Source organism: Drosophila elegans, unplaced genomic scaffold (assembly GCF_018152505.1).
Source record: "Drosophila elegans isolate 14027-0461.03 unplaced genomic scaffold, ASM1815250v1 contig_149, whole genome shotgun sequence".
Classification (NCBI taxonomy): Eukaryota; Metazoa; Arthropoda; class Insecta; order Diptera; family Drosophilidae; genus Drosophila; species Drosophila elegans.
In genome coordinates, this window is record NW_024545513.1 from 21,132,974 (window position 1) to 21,149,743 (window position 16,770).

General features: G+C 43.2%; 1 protein-coding gene across 3 annotated transcripts in view; it reads left to right on the forward strand.

Annotated features, from left to right (window-relative positions):
- The first annotated feature begins 36 nt into the window (after positions 1-36).
- The window catches only part of LOC108147654 (AF4/FMR2 family member lilli), a 47,689-nt gene continuing 30,955 nt past the window's right edge, over positions 37-16,770 (forward strand). Inside the window, exons 1-4 of one of the 3 annotated variants that reach the window (XM_017274332.2) lie at positions 37-55; positions 572-904; positions 2,725-5,995; positions 7,148-7,816. In XM_017274332.2, the coding sequence (XP_017129821.2) occupies positions 2,734-5,995; positions 7,148-7,816 (3,931 nt within the window). In that variant the 5' untranslated portion in view covers positions 37-55; positions 572-904; positions 2,725-2,733. Of the gene's footprint in view, positions 56-226; positions 905-2,724; positions 5,996-7,147; positions 7,817-16,770 lie in introns of those variants that run through there. The other 2 variants (XM_041710850.1, XM_041710849.1) reach the window with 2 other exon arrangements.

Below are 16,770 nucleotides of genomic sequence, written 5' to 3' on the forward strand. Positions count from 1 at the left end.
AACTTTGACGACTATCAGGGAGTTCCCATCTCCAACTTACATATGTATTAATAATGTAATGTGCGTTGGGTTATTTATTTTTTTTCTTGTGATTTATTTGAGTGAGCCCAGCTCGCGTCTAAATGCAATGTCCATGTTGGCACAATGAATTCAATTTCAGATGGAAAACATAATTGGTGTCCAATAAGAAAAGTTTGCATCATGTTTTCGCACGTCAAGTGTGTGTGTGTTTGTGAAGTGTAAGGTGGGTGTGTGTATGTGTACGTGAGTGTCCGCGAGAGGGGGAGGGTGCGTAACTGTTTTTCGTTTTCTTGTAACATAACTTAAACATAGATAGCATCGGTTGCAAAAACCCCAAAGAACTCATTAATGAAAACTCCGAAAAATTCGACTTTGTGTGTGTTCGTGCGATACAGCGAGAAAGAGAGAGATGCTTTACTTTTGTTGATACACCGTTTGTACATGTGCGTGTGTGTGTGCGTGTCTGCGCCTCTCAGTTTGTGACGAAATGTGTATAAAATGTTTATGTTTATGTTTTTCCCCACCCCCTCACATGCACAAACATATTTAGGCGCCGCATAAATTTCGAGTGAAAACGATCGGCAAAAACAACAAATCCCACCATAAAGTGGCGAAGCAACAACAATATAAGAGCCGGACCCAAAAAACAAACGACAAAAACAAATACAAAATCATCGAAGCCCGTAATTAAAGGTCGGCAGATGGGCGGCCAACGGAACTACGTGCCCTCCGCTGGCCACTCTTCCCGTGGTTGTTGTTGTTGCCCTTCCAGTTGCAGTACCCGTTGCAGTTGTTGTTGTTGCAGTTGCAGCGGACCATCGGACGCAGCGCAGTGAGAGCGAGTGGAACGGCAAGCGAGCGCCACTAAAGGTGCGAGCGAGAGGTGAGTGACTTTGGCTTTCTAACGGTACCCAAAAAAAAAACAAAAACTGATCGGGAAAGAGGAAGGGAACACAGTGAACACTCGCTAAGAATGCATAAACTATTAATATTTAAAAAAATAAGAGAAAACTTTAAATGTAACAAATTTTGAATTTTTTCAAACGCAAAATAAGAACTTTTTTGATTTATTTTAATTTTTGAAAACTTTTGGGCTACCTATCATAATTTAAATAAAGGAAAAACTTTAAGGTTGAACCATTTATCTTTTTAAGAGACGATTGCAGCTTTTGAAAAATTTTTAACTTTTTATTTCAGCCAAACCAGATTATTTGAAAACGCCTTACCTTACGATTTTTTACGACTGCAGGCATTATGTTTTGCAGTGTGCCAATAAAGAGCAATTTAGGAAGTGTATTTATTTAATCAAATATATAGTTATTTTTCAGGTAAAATAAAAAACGTGCAGTATGCCGCTCCTGGTAAAATAATTCAAATTTCTATAACATTTAAAAGTCACGTTGGCCTTGATCCATCTGCTACATTCTGTAAGCTTTTACCTTACTATCAGACAAATTATACTTTCCGTATTTTAAGGCAATTCTCTTTAAAATCATTGTTAGTTTTAGTGGTCCTGACAGACTTTCCTTTAGCATATTGTTAAAATCAATTTATTCTAAACGTAATTTTGGTAACTGATTAATCCAATTACCTGACCAACCTTAAGATTCGTTGTCCAATTCAATTATTGAAAAGTTCCTTCCTTTTTTTGTTGTCACTATAACCTATAAAGGGAAACCAAAAAATAAAACACAAGATAGATTAAAATGAATTTAAAATCATTTTACACACATTTCCACTCTGCCATTTGTTTATTTTGGTTAAACAAAAATAATAAAACGCAACCAAATAATCCGTCGGTGCCATAGAAGAACTGAAGAAAAAATATTTAATTTAATATTTTGAAAAAATAAGATCGACAAAAAACAGATAAGAATAAAAGCTAATGCTTATTAAAAGGCTCTTTTTTGCAGAATAATTTTTTTTAACTTTAATACTGAGCTCACAAACGGTTTAGAAATAGACGAACATGGTTATATAAACTCGACTAGTTATGGTGATCAAAAATATAGGCAAGGATATAAAAACATATTTTTCAAATCAAGCTCATAATTTTTCGTCATAAAATTGTATGCGTTATTTTGTATCTTGAATCGCACCATAAAGTTACGAATTTCTTACCTCACTAAGAGGTGTTTTTGTGTGATATCTGAATTTTGGTTTTAAATTAAAATTATTCACAACTAAAAAAAATGGACTACTAAATTCTTAAGTTCCCATTAGCGTGATTATAAATGTCAAAGATATATAGCCGTTTTTCTACAAATATTTATGTTGCTATAAAATCCAAACGCGTACTTGAGCATTTTTAGAATCTGAAATCTAAATTGCACAGTGTTTATAATATATAGTTTTAAAGAAATAATTAAAATCTTCGACAATTTCTTGAGCTCTATACGGAGAACTGTTCCGACAGAGCCTTTCGAGTTGGGTGCATCCCCAGACACTGCTCAACCTTTGTTGTATCTGGCGTTTTCATTGTTTGTCACGTGCGACCACTTGAACCGAATTAGAAACAAAATGCTTACGAAAAAAGGCAGGCGACGGGGGGAGGGGGTATATATACGAAAGTGAAGTGCTGAAAGTGAAGGTGGGACACTCCCGTCATTCCACTCCCTGCAATCCTTCTTAGTCACTGTCTATCAACGATTTTTGTTAACCGCCCTGCTTTGCTTCTCTTTTGTCTTTCTCGCCATCATCCAGCCCTTTAAAATGGTCTCGAAGAAGCGTTCCAATGCCGCCGAACGTGTCCAGCGCTCGACGGCGACTGCGGCAGCGGCGGCAGCAGCAGCGGCCGCTGCAGTGGCGTCCTCAACGCAGGGCAAGAAACGGCCCGGGAAGCAGGCGAAAACCTCCAGCGCTGCCGGCGATGAAGCAGAGGAGAAAAAGTCAAGCAGCAAGTCGGATTCGGCAGCCAAGAAGCCAGCCAAGGATCCCACAGCGGGGTCATCGGGATCAGTCACTGGCCCAGAAACATCCACTGGATGTGGAGGCGGAAAACCCACAGCCTCATCAACTGCCTCGGCCTCGGCATCAACCTCCGCCTCCGCCTCCGCCTCCTCCACTATCACAGCCGCCACCGCCACCGCCAGCACATCCAACAGCTTGAAACTGTCGCCCGAGGAGCGACACGAGGATGGCAAGGCGCGAGCCATTAACAAAATGCTCAAGAGCCTGGACATTAAGATCCATGGGTTCGACAACCTGCTGCCCAGCGGCGAGGAGCGGCTCAACGAGGGCGTGCTCAAGTCCTCCATTTCGGAGAATGTCAAGACCAAGTCGCGGGCAGCGGCGGTCAAGGTGATATCCAGCCTGAATCCCGGCAAGCTGCCGGCTGTGAAGCGTGTGCGTCCCTCCCCGGAGCCAGTTAAGGAGAAGATTGTGGTCGAGAAGTCTGGCGAGAAGGTGCCCGATAAGGACAAGGCCAAGTCGGAGCAGGAGATTACCCCATCCGCTGCTGCCGCCGAAGAATCTCTGGCTTCCAAGGTGCCCAAAAAGACAGTGCAGCAGGTCAAAAAGACAAAGGTGGATCCATCGCCGTCGTCATCGCCACAAACGCCAGCTGCAACGACAACTTTGGTGGGTACAAGCTGCGCCACTTCCAAGCAGGCGGCCGCCAAGAATCCCGGCAAGAAACCGACGCAGGCAGAGCAGCCGAAGAAGGAGCCACCACCACCCAAGCCGGCCAAAATGGTTAAGCCGAAGAAGGCAACGCCAGGTCAAGATGCCAACACGCTGAAGAGCGCTTCCCGTCTGCCGGACTCCAATACGGAATCCGTGCAAATGGAGCTGGAGGAGATTGTCAGCATGCCAACGGCCACGCCTACGGCTACACCAACGCCCACACCTGCTGTCACACCAACGCCAACGGCTACACGCACTCCCACTCCCACTCCCACACCCACATCCACACCGACAATCACATCCAATGCCACGGAGGCAGGACATCCGGCTCCACCGCCACCACCATCACCATCAAACTCAACGGCAGCAGGTGCAGCCAAACAGCGACCCAAGGTGAAGTACACCAAGACCTCGGCGGGATCGAAGGGTCGAGTGCAGCAGGCGCTGCACCAGAAGGCACCGACTTCCTCCTGGAGCGGAGCCAAGGATATATACGACTTCAAGTCGGGATCGGAGGACGAGGAGCCTATCAAGATGGTGCTGCCGTCGCTCAAGGAGCTGCGCGAATTCTCCGATGAGGATAACAAGCCACTCAAGCTGTTCGAGCGCGAGAAGCAGGAAAAGCTGGAAAAGAAGGAGAAGCAGGAAAAGCAGGAAAAGCAGGAGAAGCAGGAAAAGCAGGAGAAACAGGAGAAGGCCAGAAGTCAGCCAGACGAGGAGGAGCAGCCCTTGGTCAAAAAGGAAGAGAAGGAGGTGAAGGTGAAGTTCAAGGAGAAGGAAGTGGATCCCTTGAGCAATGCACAGCAGTCCGAACCAGCAGCCAAGATCACCAGCACTCCGGCCTCCACGTCGTCGGGCAAAAAGCAAGCCAAGCGCAAGCTACCCACTCCCACGCCCACGCCCACGACTTCTATGCGCAAGAAGAAGGCGGTGGCCAAGGGCAAGGCCGCTGCGACAAAGGAGCCACCTGCCAGCGCCAGTTCCGCGGACAGCAGCTCCTCCGAGGACGAGCGGAAACTGAGTGCCTACACCGGGCCCAAGCGCCACCGGATGGCCTCGCTAAATGCGCTGGCCAAGGTGCAGTGCCTGTACGAGAACGAATCGCGCACTGCCCACGAACTGGGTCTGTCCAAGGCCACGCAGCAGCCGCCGCGCATCCGCACGCTGGACGGGAGCGACGATGACAACCACAAGGAGTCGCCGGACAGGGATAAGGGTTCGGTGACACCGCCGCACACGTCCGCCGCTGCCTCGGCCGCCCAGCCGAGTGCTCCGGCGCCCAAGGAGGCGGAGCCGCGCCGCGAACTGCGCTATGTGCCCGGTGGCCGCGGTGTGGGCAAGCACTGGGAGTTCGACAGCGACAGCGAGACGGAGGAACTGCAGCTTCAGCAGACCCTGCCGCCGGTCAAAAAGAAGAAGCTGCCCAAGAAGGCGCCGCCCAAGAAGACTGCCGCCAGCGAGGCGGCCGAGGCCAAGCGTAAGAAGAAGCTGGCGCAGATCGAGGACAGCGATGAGGAGGGCGGGGCCAGGGAGAAGGAGCGGGAGCGGGAGCGGGAAAAGCCCAAGCCGCCCAAGCAGTTGCCCAAGAAGCGCAAGACCGCCTTCACCGAAGAGCTGATCGGCGACTACAAGGGCATCCTGGCCAGAAAGCGAATGGCCAGTCTGAATGCCAGCGCAATTGTGGCCGCCACCTACGAGGTGGAGCGGCACCTGGACAAGAACTTGGCCAGCGATTGCAGCAGCTTCGAGAGCTACGACGAGCTGGACACCATGCCCACCACCACCACTACCAACACCACCACCACCACCAATACGAGCAGCAGCAAGGCCACAACGTCGGTTCCAATCAAAACCGAACTGATCCACATCAAAAAAGAGCCAAAGGAATCGATACGCGAGCGGGAAAGGGAGTGCGAGCGGAAGAGGGAGCGCGAGATGGAGCTAAAGGACTCCACTGCCGGCAAGATGTCCAGCCATTCGATCATCGAGGAGAGCAACGACTCCAAGTACTCGAAGGAGACCAAGGAGACGAACACGGACACGACCATAACCACCACCGGCTATCGCGATTCGACGGCCAGCACCAAGGATGCCAAGGACTGCAGTCGGCCCACCTCCTCGTCGGTGGTCATTGTCCAGGACACGGACGTGACCATCACCGGCGTCTACGTGAACGCCAGCAACGGGGCCGCCCAGGAGGCCTACTGCAAGATGCAGTACCGCGTCCAGTCGAGCGTCACCGAGGAGCGCGTCCTGCGGCCAGGCTCCGTGGAGCCGCCCAAGTCCTACACGCCGCTCAGTGCCCTCTCCAGCATGCTGCCGCCGGGTGCTAGTTCCGGACTAAGCGAAGGTGAGCGAAAAACACCCATTTCATGCTTGCCAGGATCAGGTTAGAATACCACATAGATTTATACCCGTTGTCCGGTTTAGTCAGTAATCAATTTACCAGACCAAAGTAAAATGCCACTGGTTAACAAATTTAAATCGACCAAATCCTCCAGCGATCAAACCTTGATTTTCCAGTGCAGTTGAACACCTGATTTAGATAATGGCATTCAAAGTTTTTCCAGTTCTGATTAAGCAACTTAGGTCTATTTTACTAGAAATATAACGTTATTTAACTCCCCTAAACATCTTATAAGGTTAGTGGTTCATTAATATAAATTCTAGAGCTCGATAAAGTTTAAAAAATTTGCTGACATTAAAGTCCTTACCGCCATAAATTAATTCTTAAATATTGAAGACCTCAAAAAATCCCTAAATAAAATGGTATGTGGTGACCAAAATAATTTGAAAGCTACGGCACCGATATCTTAAAAATGTTGGTACACTTTTTTTTAGTTTCTATTTTTTTCGATAAAAATTTGATTTTTTATAACCCGAAAAACAACCGTTTTCTTTTTGTCAGTACAAATCTAATCACACATTTTGAGCTATTTTGTCAGCTATTTTTGTCAAAAGTTCATATATTTATAATTCCATTGATAAAAATCTAGTTTTTTTAAAAAAAAGTACTAAAATGTATTTAACAATAATACTAATAATACAATTTAGATTTTTAAAAGAAGTTTAGTAGTTTACGTTAATGAAAATGTACGAAAATAACCCATTTTAATGGGCTTATGGTATGGCAACTATTTGATATAGCCATCGAATCCAAGCATATCCGATTTTTAACTTCCTATGAAAAAACAAAATCTAATTTTAAGGATTATTTAGATAGCTTCGTCTTTGCGTAGCAAACATCTGACTGAAATCTAGATCTGCCTTATAAGTTGTGGTAATAGGCTATTTATAGGTAGCCAGTTATGGATATCCATTGGCGAAATAATAATTAAATAAATGACATTATGGTTCTTGCAATATAAATATAAATCCACAGCCATATGTTGCCAAAGGTTTTTTTTTTTTTTTTCTCTACTTATAAAATGTTTTTTAATAGACATTTTCGATTTTATAATCTTTGCCTCGCTTTAATGCCTCGTCTCCTATTGCCCATCAGCCCACAGCTCGCCGCCGCTGCCTGTCCATGCAGTGCCAGCGGGTCCGCATGTCCTGCTGCCCGGCGAGCACCTCAGCGCCGGGATGTACCACGCCCCCGATCTCGGCCTGCACACGGAGCACGCCCTGCCGGACCACCATGGTCCGCCGCCGCCCTCGTACGCTGCTGCAGCCGCAGCTGCCGCGGCCGCCGCCGCCTACCACGCCCACCAGCTGGCTCCGGGCGGCGGAGGCGTGCTGCACATGCACCACCAGCACCAGTACGCCGCCCACGCGGCTCACGCCCATCACTACCAGCAGGCGGCCGAGTACCATGGCGGTCCGCCGCCACCACATCACTACGGAGGTCCGCCGCCACCGCCCCAGGGCCACTATGGACCGCCGCCGGGAGCACCCGTTCCGGTGCCGGTTCCCGTTCCCGTTCCCCTCTCCCTGCCCGTTCCCGTTCCCAATCCCGGTGCCGGACCCGACCGCTGCGACGTGGGATCGCCACCGCCGTCGTATCGCGCCAGTGCATATCCGCCGCCGTCGAGTGTGGGCATGCCGCCACCCACATTGGGCGGTGGGTCGAGCGCCTTCTGTGCCCCCAGTCCGCTGCACCATCACCAGCACCAGCATCAACACCAGCAGCCGGGACCAGGAGTTGGGCCCCCGCACCACGATCCCAGTGGTAAGTGCTCGTTTATACACATTTATCTTTCTGATTTACATAGTATATAGTACATACATATCTAGTCAAATAGTTCCTACTTTTGAGTTAAAATAGAAGCGAGATTGGAAACACTCTTCCGCTTTTTCATCTTAAAATATATATAAGTCTTGTAACATTACATTTCACGGGATAACAAAATATTTTTTTATAATATATAATATTCTGATAAAAGATATATTCGAGGGTACATCATTTCGTGGAGACGCAAATAATTATTAGGTTTGCATTCATAATAATATTCCATCATATTTTTTACTTTTGTCCAGTGTTAACCTGAATAAGAAAAATACCCAGAGATCGATTAAATGTATTTTCATCTTAAACAAGAAATTAGGATGGGTCCATAACTTTAATTTATCATTTAAATATATATATCATGATTTGGTATTATTTGTCACATTTTTCGTATTTTGAAAATCTTGTTATTTATTTCATAACATTAAGAAATGGCTAGACCAATGTATTATTAATAGTAACATTGCAAACGTAGTTGTCAATCTAAGGGATCTTCTTTATTTAAGTGTATTCTAATCAAAACTTAATCCTGCAGTTAGCAAGTGATCAATATTACATGAAAAGCGTTCAATTCACGTTGCACTTGCGCTATATTTTCGGTATCTAACTCAATTTCTTTTACCCAAGATAAGGATAGCTACCCTTTAGTTCTTTCAAAATTGTCTTCGATTTCTTTTATTGCCAAACAATGGGCGAACAATTTAGATTCGACCGAAAAAAGTTTTCAGCCCTTAAATGATGTTTGGGTGGGGTTTTGAGGGAAGCAGCTTGTGGTTGGGATTAGTTATCAAATAGGCGCAAAGATGTGTGCGGATTGTCGATGTCCCTTTGGCTTCCTTCCTTCTGCTATTCCTCGCTTTATATCCTTCGTGCATCTTTCACCTTCTGCGGTCGGTGGCAAAAAGCAATGCATACACAGTAAAAATTAATATCCCATGATGATATTTCACACCCTTTTTCTATATTAGACTATTCAAATAATACGATTAGAAAGTTATTCCTTTGCAGCTGTAAAATTAAAAAAAGAGAAAGTATTAATATGGGGCTCGAACCTGGAACTTTTGCGGTCGCATCCTTTAAATTGTCTTCATTTTTTACAGTATACACTTAGGCGCGCTCCCAATAAGCCTCATGTCTGTATGTGTGTTTGAGTGTTTGTGTGTTTGTGTGTTTCGGTGTGTATTGTAAGCGCCTGTGTTAGTGCTGGCCAAAGTCGGAAACTGTAAGCAGGCAAGCAGCAAACGGAAACGAAATGCAAGCAAAAAGCGAGCAAACCTGCAGGCAGCGACTGAGAGGAGCCAGCCAACCTCCATTGATGTCATTTACCTTTCGACTTACACAGACACAGACACACACACACAATCGTATCACACACACACACACACACAGAAATGGTGGAGGCAAAATGCATATTACAAAAGTTGCGCTTAAACGCCTAAAAGCCGGCAGCATGTTTTTTATTTCGCATTTCTCTCACATGAGATGAAAATCAGTGGGAATGGGACGTGTTCTCTGGCTGTTGCCTTTCGCCGCCAAAAACGTAGCTTATTGATTTAAATGAATATGATCGGAATGTAATCGCTTCGTGTCAATCGATTGGGTAAATTCACTTTGTTGACGCAACAAAAAGTTATAAATAGACATAATAATCATTGTAGGTGACACCAAATCTCTATAAGTCTCAGTTTTTTTTTAAGCTTACTCTTCTGTTGTTCAATAGCAATTTATACGATTCAAGTAGTTAATTGCCTGCGCTATTTGTAATCACACTGGTTTCGACAATTAAGTGAAATTAAGTAAAAACAAATTCTTTAGTAAGAATGACTCACACTATTTATTTCCAAGACTAGGTGAGACAGTGGTCGATTTGCGTTTAAAAAGGGTCTAGGAACATCCTGTTTTACGTTTGCAAATTAAGTAAACAATCAAGTTGAGAAGATTGATTCGCTTAGCATCTTTCTCATTTGCAGGATCGTTCAGTGCCAACTCATTTATTCCACCCCATTGATTCATATTCTAGGCGGACTCTTTCCAAACTCATTAATTATCCACAGTGTTCGCCGTCGACGTCGACGTCGTCGCCTTTGTCGGGTGCATCCTTTAAGTAGGCTATCCCCCTGTCCGCGGAACTGGGTGAGCGGGAAAGCTGGGGGTTTTCATTCAGATTCATATTCACATCCTCATTCTCATCCTCATCATCATCCTCATTCACATCTACATCTATATCTATATCTATATCCTTCCAACCACCTTCATTCATGTCCGCGTGAGTGTTTGTACTTTGCGCTGTGCTGACAGTTAGCACATGTTCTATTTGACGTTCGTTCATCCGTGCTGACATACACACACGCAACACAGTGCACGCCAGGGTGGACCTGTCACTGGTTTCCTCTGGCTTTTCAACTGCGCAAAAATCAGATTTTTTCATTGCCTTAAAAGTCTTTGAGATGGATTTAAACGTCAATTATAATATTGAGATTTAAATGTGCGCTGTTGATCAATAACATTTACAGACACAAAACAAATATTATAGTCTCAAAAATAACATCCGTTAAATTTATTCGCTTTATTTTAACGATTTTTTTTTGTATACGGGCAAAGTTTTTGATACGTGTTAACGATTCGTACCATTTAAAGTATATAGAGTCTTAATGTTTGCTTAGAATTAGAAAGTCATTTATATATTAAAATGTGTGATTGTTGATACATTTTTAGGCGGTAATGATTCGATTTCTAATTGTATTTTAACCCTAACATAGGTGCAGTTAACTTATAATATGGTTGGATTTGAAAATCTATGCTTGGCAAATTAAGGCATTTCATTTACGCGAATTTATCTGCCTTATATTCCTTACATCTTGTGCTGCAAGGTGTACAAGATGCCGATGCACCGTTTACATCCAGCAACATCGGGCTCACCCTCATTGCAGCACACACACACACACACACACACACACACACTGACAGACTGCACTTGTGTGTATGCCAAAGAGCGAAAGAGAGGCGGAAAGAGAACTCGAACTCAAGCCGCCTGAAGCTCGCCTTTCCTTGGATGCTGCGTCTCTGTTACCAATGCGGCGATAACAAGCCAACGAGAGAGCTAAAAAGGATTTGGCTGGCGTTTGCCTTTTTGGCCGCGTTTCGTCCGCTTTGTGCCGGCTCTTCTTCTCGTGGTTCTCGATGCTCCGTTCTCCGTTCTCGATTCTCGGTTCTTGTGCCTTTTTATTCTTGCTCCCGGACGGACCGGACCGGATTGCCTTTTCCGCCGTGTTTTCTCCGATTTTTAGTTCGCATTTAGACATCGACGGCAACGGAGACTGAGACTGAGAAGCCGTGAAACGGAGCAACTGAGAGACTGAGACTGCCACTGCGACGGCGACGGCGGTGCCTCAGAATCGCTCGAATTCGTGGGTAAAAAGCAACGGCGTTGCTAAAGATGCTGTGCCAAGCAACGTTGCGTATACGTAACGTGCGCTGCGCGTGTTCGTGATAATGAGTGTGTGTTGCTACTGCTCAAAACAACAAATAAAAACGATGATGATGATGATGCAGATGCAGATGCAGATAATTACGTGACTAACAATGATGCTAATGTTGATGTTCGTACGTCATCAACATGATGTGCAGGGTGGAATAACAAAACAACGGCCACATTGCGTATACGTAACGAGTACTCCTCGTGTTCGTGTTAATAAATAAATGCGGCACTTGTAGAACTACAAATAAAATTGTTATAATGACAACAACCGGCAATTATGGTTCTGCTTTCTCCCCTTTGATTGTTATTAAACAAATGCCGCGTGTGTGTACAGAAAAAAAATACAAAAGCCCTAATGTGAAACGTATTTTTTTTTTCTTATTTTTTGTTGTTGTGTGTCAATTATGTGCAAGAATGCAATAGTAATTTTAACACAAGTGCAGTCCGCGCCCCACCCCGAATAAAAAAAAAATTGCACTCGCGTGCCGGCAACTGGCGACTGCGACGCCGACTGTGACGTCGACAGCGAGTGTCTGAAATGCCGCTGACCACAAATCTAATAAGCCTTGCATTCTTCCCCCAGTTAATTTTAATTGCAACTGATTTATGAACAACGAAATAATTTTTTTGTCGTCTTTCGGCCGCTTCTGAGTCTGCAACATTTTGTTTTGCCATTGCCTTTGCTCTTCTTCTTCTTCGTCGAGTGTGTGGTTTTTCCTTTTGTTATTTTTTAACCCTCCATATATATTTCGTTGTCGTCGTCGGGCAGCGAGAAAAAGCTAAAGCCCCAAGCATCCGGCAGTTGAGAACTGAAAAGTGCTCTTCGGTGCAGGAGACAAAACGGTCGCTAAACAGCAACACCGTGGAAAATTCTCGAACGAAGTTTAAAGAAAACTATATTCTATTGGTTTGCTAATGGTCAATTGAGGAATTGAAAAAAAAATTGATTAGTCCTTGATTTTTAAAATCTCTAATATTGGCAGCCTTTTGAAAGTAAATGGTTTGTTTTTAAAATTTGATTGAATGCAAACTTTGGCAAAAAATGTAGTATGTTTTGTTTGACCACTTGATCTACCTATAGTATAGTATAACGTCAACAGAATGGATGCGTTTAAATTAGGCAAAAAACTAGTATTGTAGACTGAAAAAATTCGCAAGTTACTAGAAAACAGCGAAACTTGAGAAATTTGAAATTTAGCTCCTATGAATTAGGTATTCAAATATGTGTATTTTGTTCCACGATTCGATTGATTTTTGGCTGCTATAGGATGTACCTATTTACATACAAAGTTATCCTATTTCTTATAAAAATAGTAACGAGGTAAACAAATACTTTTCAAACCAAAGGCAACAAATATTCGAGGATTCCCCCTAAATAAAGAATGTTTTCGTCACTTTTGTCGCCTGATCGAAACTCTGTTTTGTTGCAATTGTCTTTTGCCTTTGGCTGCTGCTTTTGCTCTTGTTGTTTTTGCTTTTACTGTTGTTGTTGCAGCCGCGCTGCAAGTCGCGCCTTGGTTTCTCTCTCGCTCTGCTTTCTCTTTCTCTCTCAGCTCTCTCTTTCTCTCTCTTCGGCCTCTCCCTGTCTCTCTCTGCCTGCCTGTTCTTGAGCAATGCGTTTTATTCAACTAAAAAACTCACAGAAAAATAAAAATATGAGGGAAAAAGCTAACGGCAAAAGCGCATTGCTGCTGCTGTCGTCATCGTTTTCGCTAATTTCTTATAAGAATTTTCTTGAACAATTTACTCTCTGCTGTGTCTGGCCTTTTTTTGTATTAAAAGTCGTTGGCAGCCAGTTGAGCTGCTGTTGTTGTTGCTGCTGCTGGTATTGCTGCTGTTGCTGTTGCAATTCGCGTTGTTGTTGCTGTCTGCTAGCAACTTTAGCTGCTTCTTCTTGCCATTTTGTTCTTGTTCTGTGTTCGTCGTCATCGTTTAACGGTCGCCGTTTGTTTGAGTGTGTCGGTGAAAGCGTACACTGCGAAAAAATCACAACACTTTAGCAGATGAGACACTCGCTAAAAGGCATAAGGAAAAATTACATTTACATATACATATGTAAGCAATGAAACCATACGGGTTTGAAGGTTTATTGACGTCTGTGGGATTAATGCCGAAAAACGCTTATTTTAGAATATACTTATCTTATAAGTGATTTCAAACCTTAATAGTTTCCCAAATAATTAAAAATATTAAATCTGCGAAATTATATGTATGGCCCTTTCTTTGATCGGTTCAGTCTTGAAATTTAATCCAAAACACGGACGGGAACTGCAGTTTTTAGTTCTTTCACGAGACTAGACTCGACCTCTAGCACTGTTTTCACTGACTTAAATCGGTTGGGAATTTTAGTGCCGCTGAAGCTGTGTTGTTTTGATCAAAGGGTGCTTAAAACTGCCTTATGGCAGTGCATTTACCAAGACAAATAATAATAGACTCTCAGACAACTAACGAAGTCAAGAAAACAACCAAAGTAATTTGGCGATATAAAAAAAAAAACCAATAAAATGGTTGTTGCCCTGCCTCGGTCTTATCAGTAACGAATTGGGCCGCAAGGAAGAAACGATAAAATTGTTAGTGTTTAGCAAATTTTTCCCAGCAAAGTTTACCTATTCTGCCGAGCCTCACACATCACTAAGCATTTTGCATTTACAAAAAACAATTGTGTTCATTGTGCATAGACGTGAGCAGCCCTGTTTTAATTTATTTAATATGAAATTGCCCAAGTCACCGATGAAATTAATCAGAATATAAATTTGGTGACAAATATGTATAGTTGATAAAACATTCGCTGTTCTATTCCTTTTTTCCCCCTCATTTCTCCCACTGTCCTTTTTGCCATTCTCCTTTTTCCATTTTTTTTTTTGCTCCACTTTAGTTCGGTCACTTACTTTAAAGGTTGTTATCAGCTATCAAACAGCAGTGAGAAGATTTTGTGTGGGGAGTGGCTTTATAGAAGGAGACGAACAAGATCGTGTGAGAGGGAAAGAGAGGATTGCAGAGAGGGAGTCAGCGAAAGAGAGACATCAAAGTGGAAAATGTAAACAGATTCATTCAGAGACAAACTCCGCTGCCACAATGCAGTCACCAGTGCATCCCAGACTCCCTTTTGTATGGTTTACCACCCCTTTCCTCCCTTCACCCCCCTACTCTCGGCACTTTGTTGTCATGAATTTAGGCCACAAAAATGCCATCGTTGGCAATGTCCAAAAAGAAAAAACAGCAAAAAAGCATAAAACGAACGAACGCAAAAAATAAGAGCTCAAACACATGGAAGGAAACAGAAGAGGGGGGATACATATGTGCAAGAGAAAAGCGGCGGATAAAGAATGCGAATGGGAATGCATATTGAGGATCCCCCTGTGCACCGTATACACTCTACACCCTACACAACGCAACACACCACACCACACTCACCTTCGGGACATCAAAAACAGACGCGGCCAATGCTCGAAAAATAAATTCGAAAAATTGTGTTGAAAATAACTCAACGTGACACATACATATACAGTGGCGATCAAAATAATAGTGGTAGGGGAATAAGAAATAGAAATTTGTACTCAACTTTTTTTTTAATTTGTATTCATCTAAAGCTATTTTTACAATAAACGGAAAACGACTTTAAAAATAATTTTAAATTTAAATTATTATTTTTATAATTCTAATTTTGTTTATTTTTATATGTAAATACCAAACCCATTTTTATTACATGTAACATTTAAACATTTTTTATTTGAATCACTTTTATTAAAGTAGTCTTAATGAATATAAATAAATGTATCACTGTTATTTTATCCGAGGCTGTAAATATGTATAAGACAAGAAATACAAGAAAATTAAGAAGTGGACCTGATAGGGCAAAACCAAATCACTTGGGTCCAATTTTGCTATCCCTTTAAATGAAATTCACCTAGATAAGTAGATAAAGTAACTGTTTTCAATTTGTTTTTTTTAAACCCCATTTGTTAACTATATTATATTTAAATCCTGTTGTTCGATGAAAAAAAGCACTTTCAAACGCAAAGTTGCTTATATATTTTGAAAAGAATTTCTAAACTCATGTTAAAGTTTTAAATTCTGTTAATTGACAAAATGTAATCAGAAATCGTTTTATTACGAACGTAAGACAAACTGCAGTTTCGAATGACCACAAAAGGCGTTACTCATTTAGATCTGTGAGTCAACACCTGAAGTCATACTAATAAAAACTGTCGGGAAATTAAGTATTTGTCATCGAAGTTGGTAAACCAACCCCCCCCCCCCACAGGTGGGCAAGTGGGTTTTAGATCAGGTGTGGGTGCACAAGTAATCACTGCACACTATCACAATTATGCGATGAATGCACGTAGAGGGAGGCATCGATGGAAATCGAATTGAATTGCAATTCGCCACGCAGCAAACCGCAGCAATCAGCTGGCATTCAATATCCAGCACAAGGCCAAGCAACGAAATCGAATTTCCATCGTCGCTCGGTGACAAGACACCACACACAAACAATTCAACTTCCATTCGCCACAGGATTCTGTCATCAATGTGTCAGATCCTGTGGAACATTGATGATAATGTTGGTCTCGCTTGGCTGCCGAACTTTCCGTTTCGGCCATGCGGCATCCTAGCTGCCGGCCCATGCCCCATGCCCCATGCCCCAATTAGCTCCCATCGGTTGATTGGGTGGCTCGAGCAGAGCTTTGTGGTGGCTGCTCGAACACAATTTCACTGCACACGCACATTCCAATTTTCGGGCCGACCATCGCTACCGGTATTTACATCTGCATTCGTGCTGGCACTTTTGGCCGTCCTTGCCTTTCCACGCCCGCTCTCCCACCATTGCCACCACCTGTTTGATTCTGTGTGCCAGTAATTTACGCTTCCATTCCTGTTGTCCTGCAATGTTTGGCCTCGCTGCAGTGGGGCAAGTTCAGTGGATTAAAGAGAATCGAAAAAGGTTTTAAATCTGCAAAATACTGTTACATCTAAAAGATACCTGTATTTGGTGTAATTTGATCATCTAGCTGGTTGTAAACGGTGCATCAGTTTTCCTATGCAAATGAAAACTGTATGAAGTATAATAGTATGGTTCACTTGCATTTATTGTTTGTGACCTATTTTTCCTTCTTTTCTTAAGGTTCCATTCGAAATCTAGAAAAATATAAAAAAACTTAAAAAAAATTCTTTCTAATACTTTTCTTTTTTTTTTTGAAGTGTTTTATGAACCTAATCGCATATCTTGCTGTTAATCACCGCCATTAAAAAACATTACTCACCTGTAACAATTAACAAAGCTACAGTTTAGCAATAAACGATAAACAGTGTGTGTAGTTCCCCCAAATAATCCCGATGGCATGGGCCACTCGAGACATCATCAGAAGCGAACACACACACAAACCGTCCTGCATGTTTTTTTTTTAGAGTCGTGAGGAAA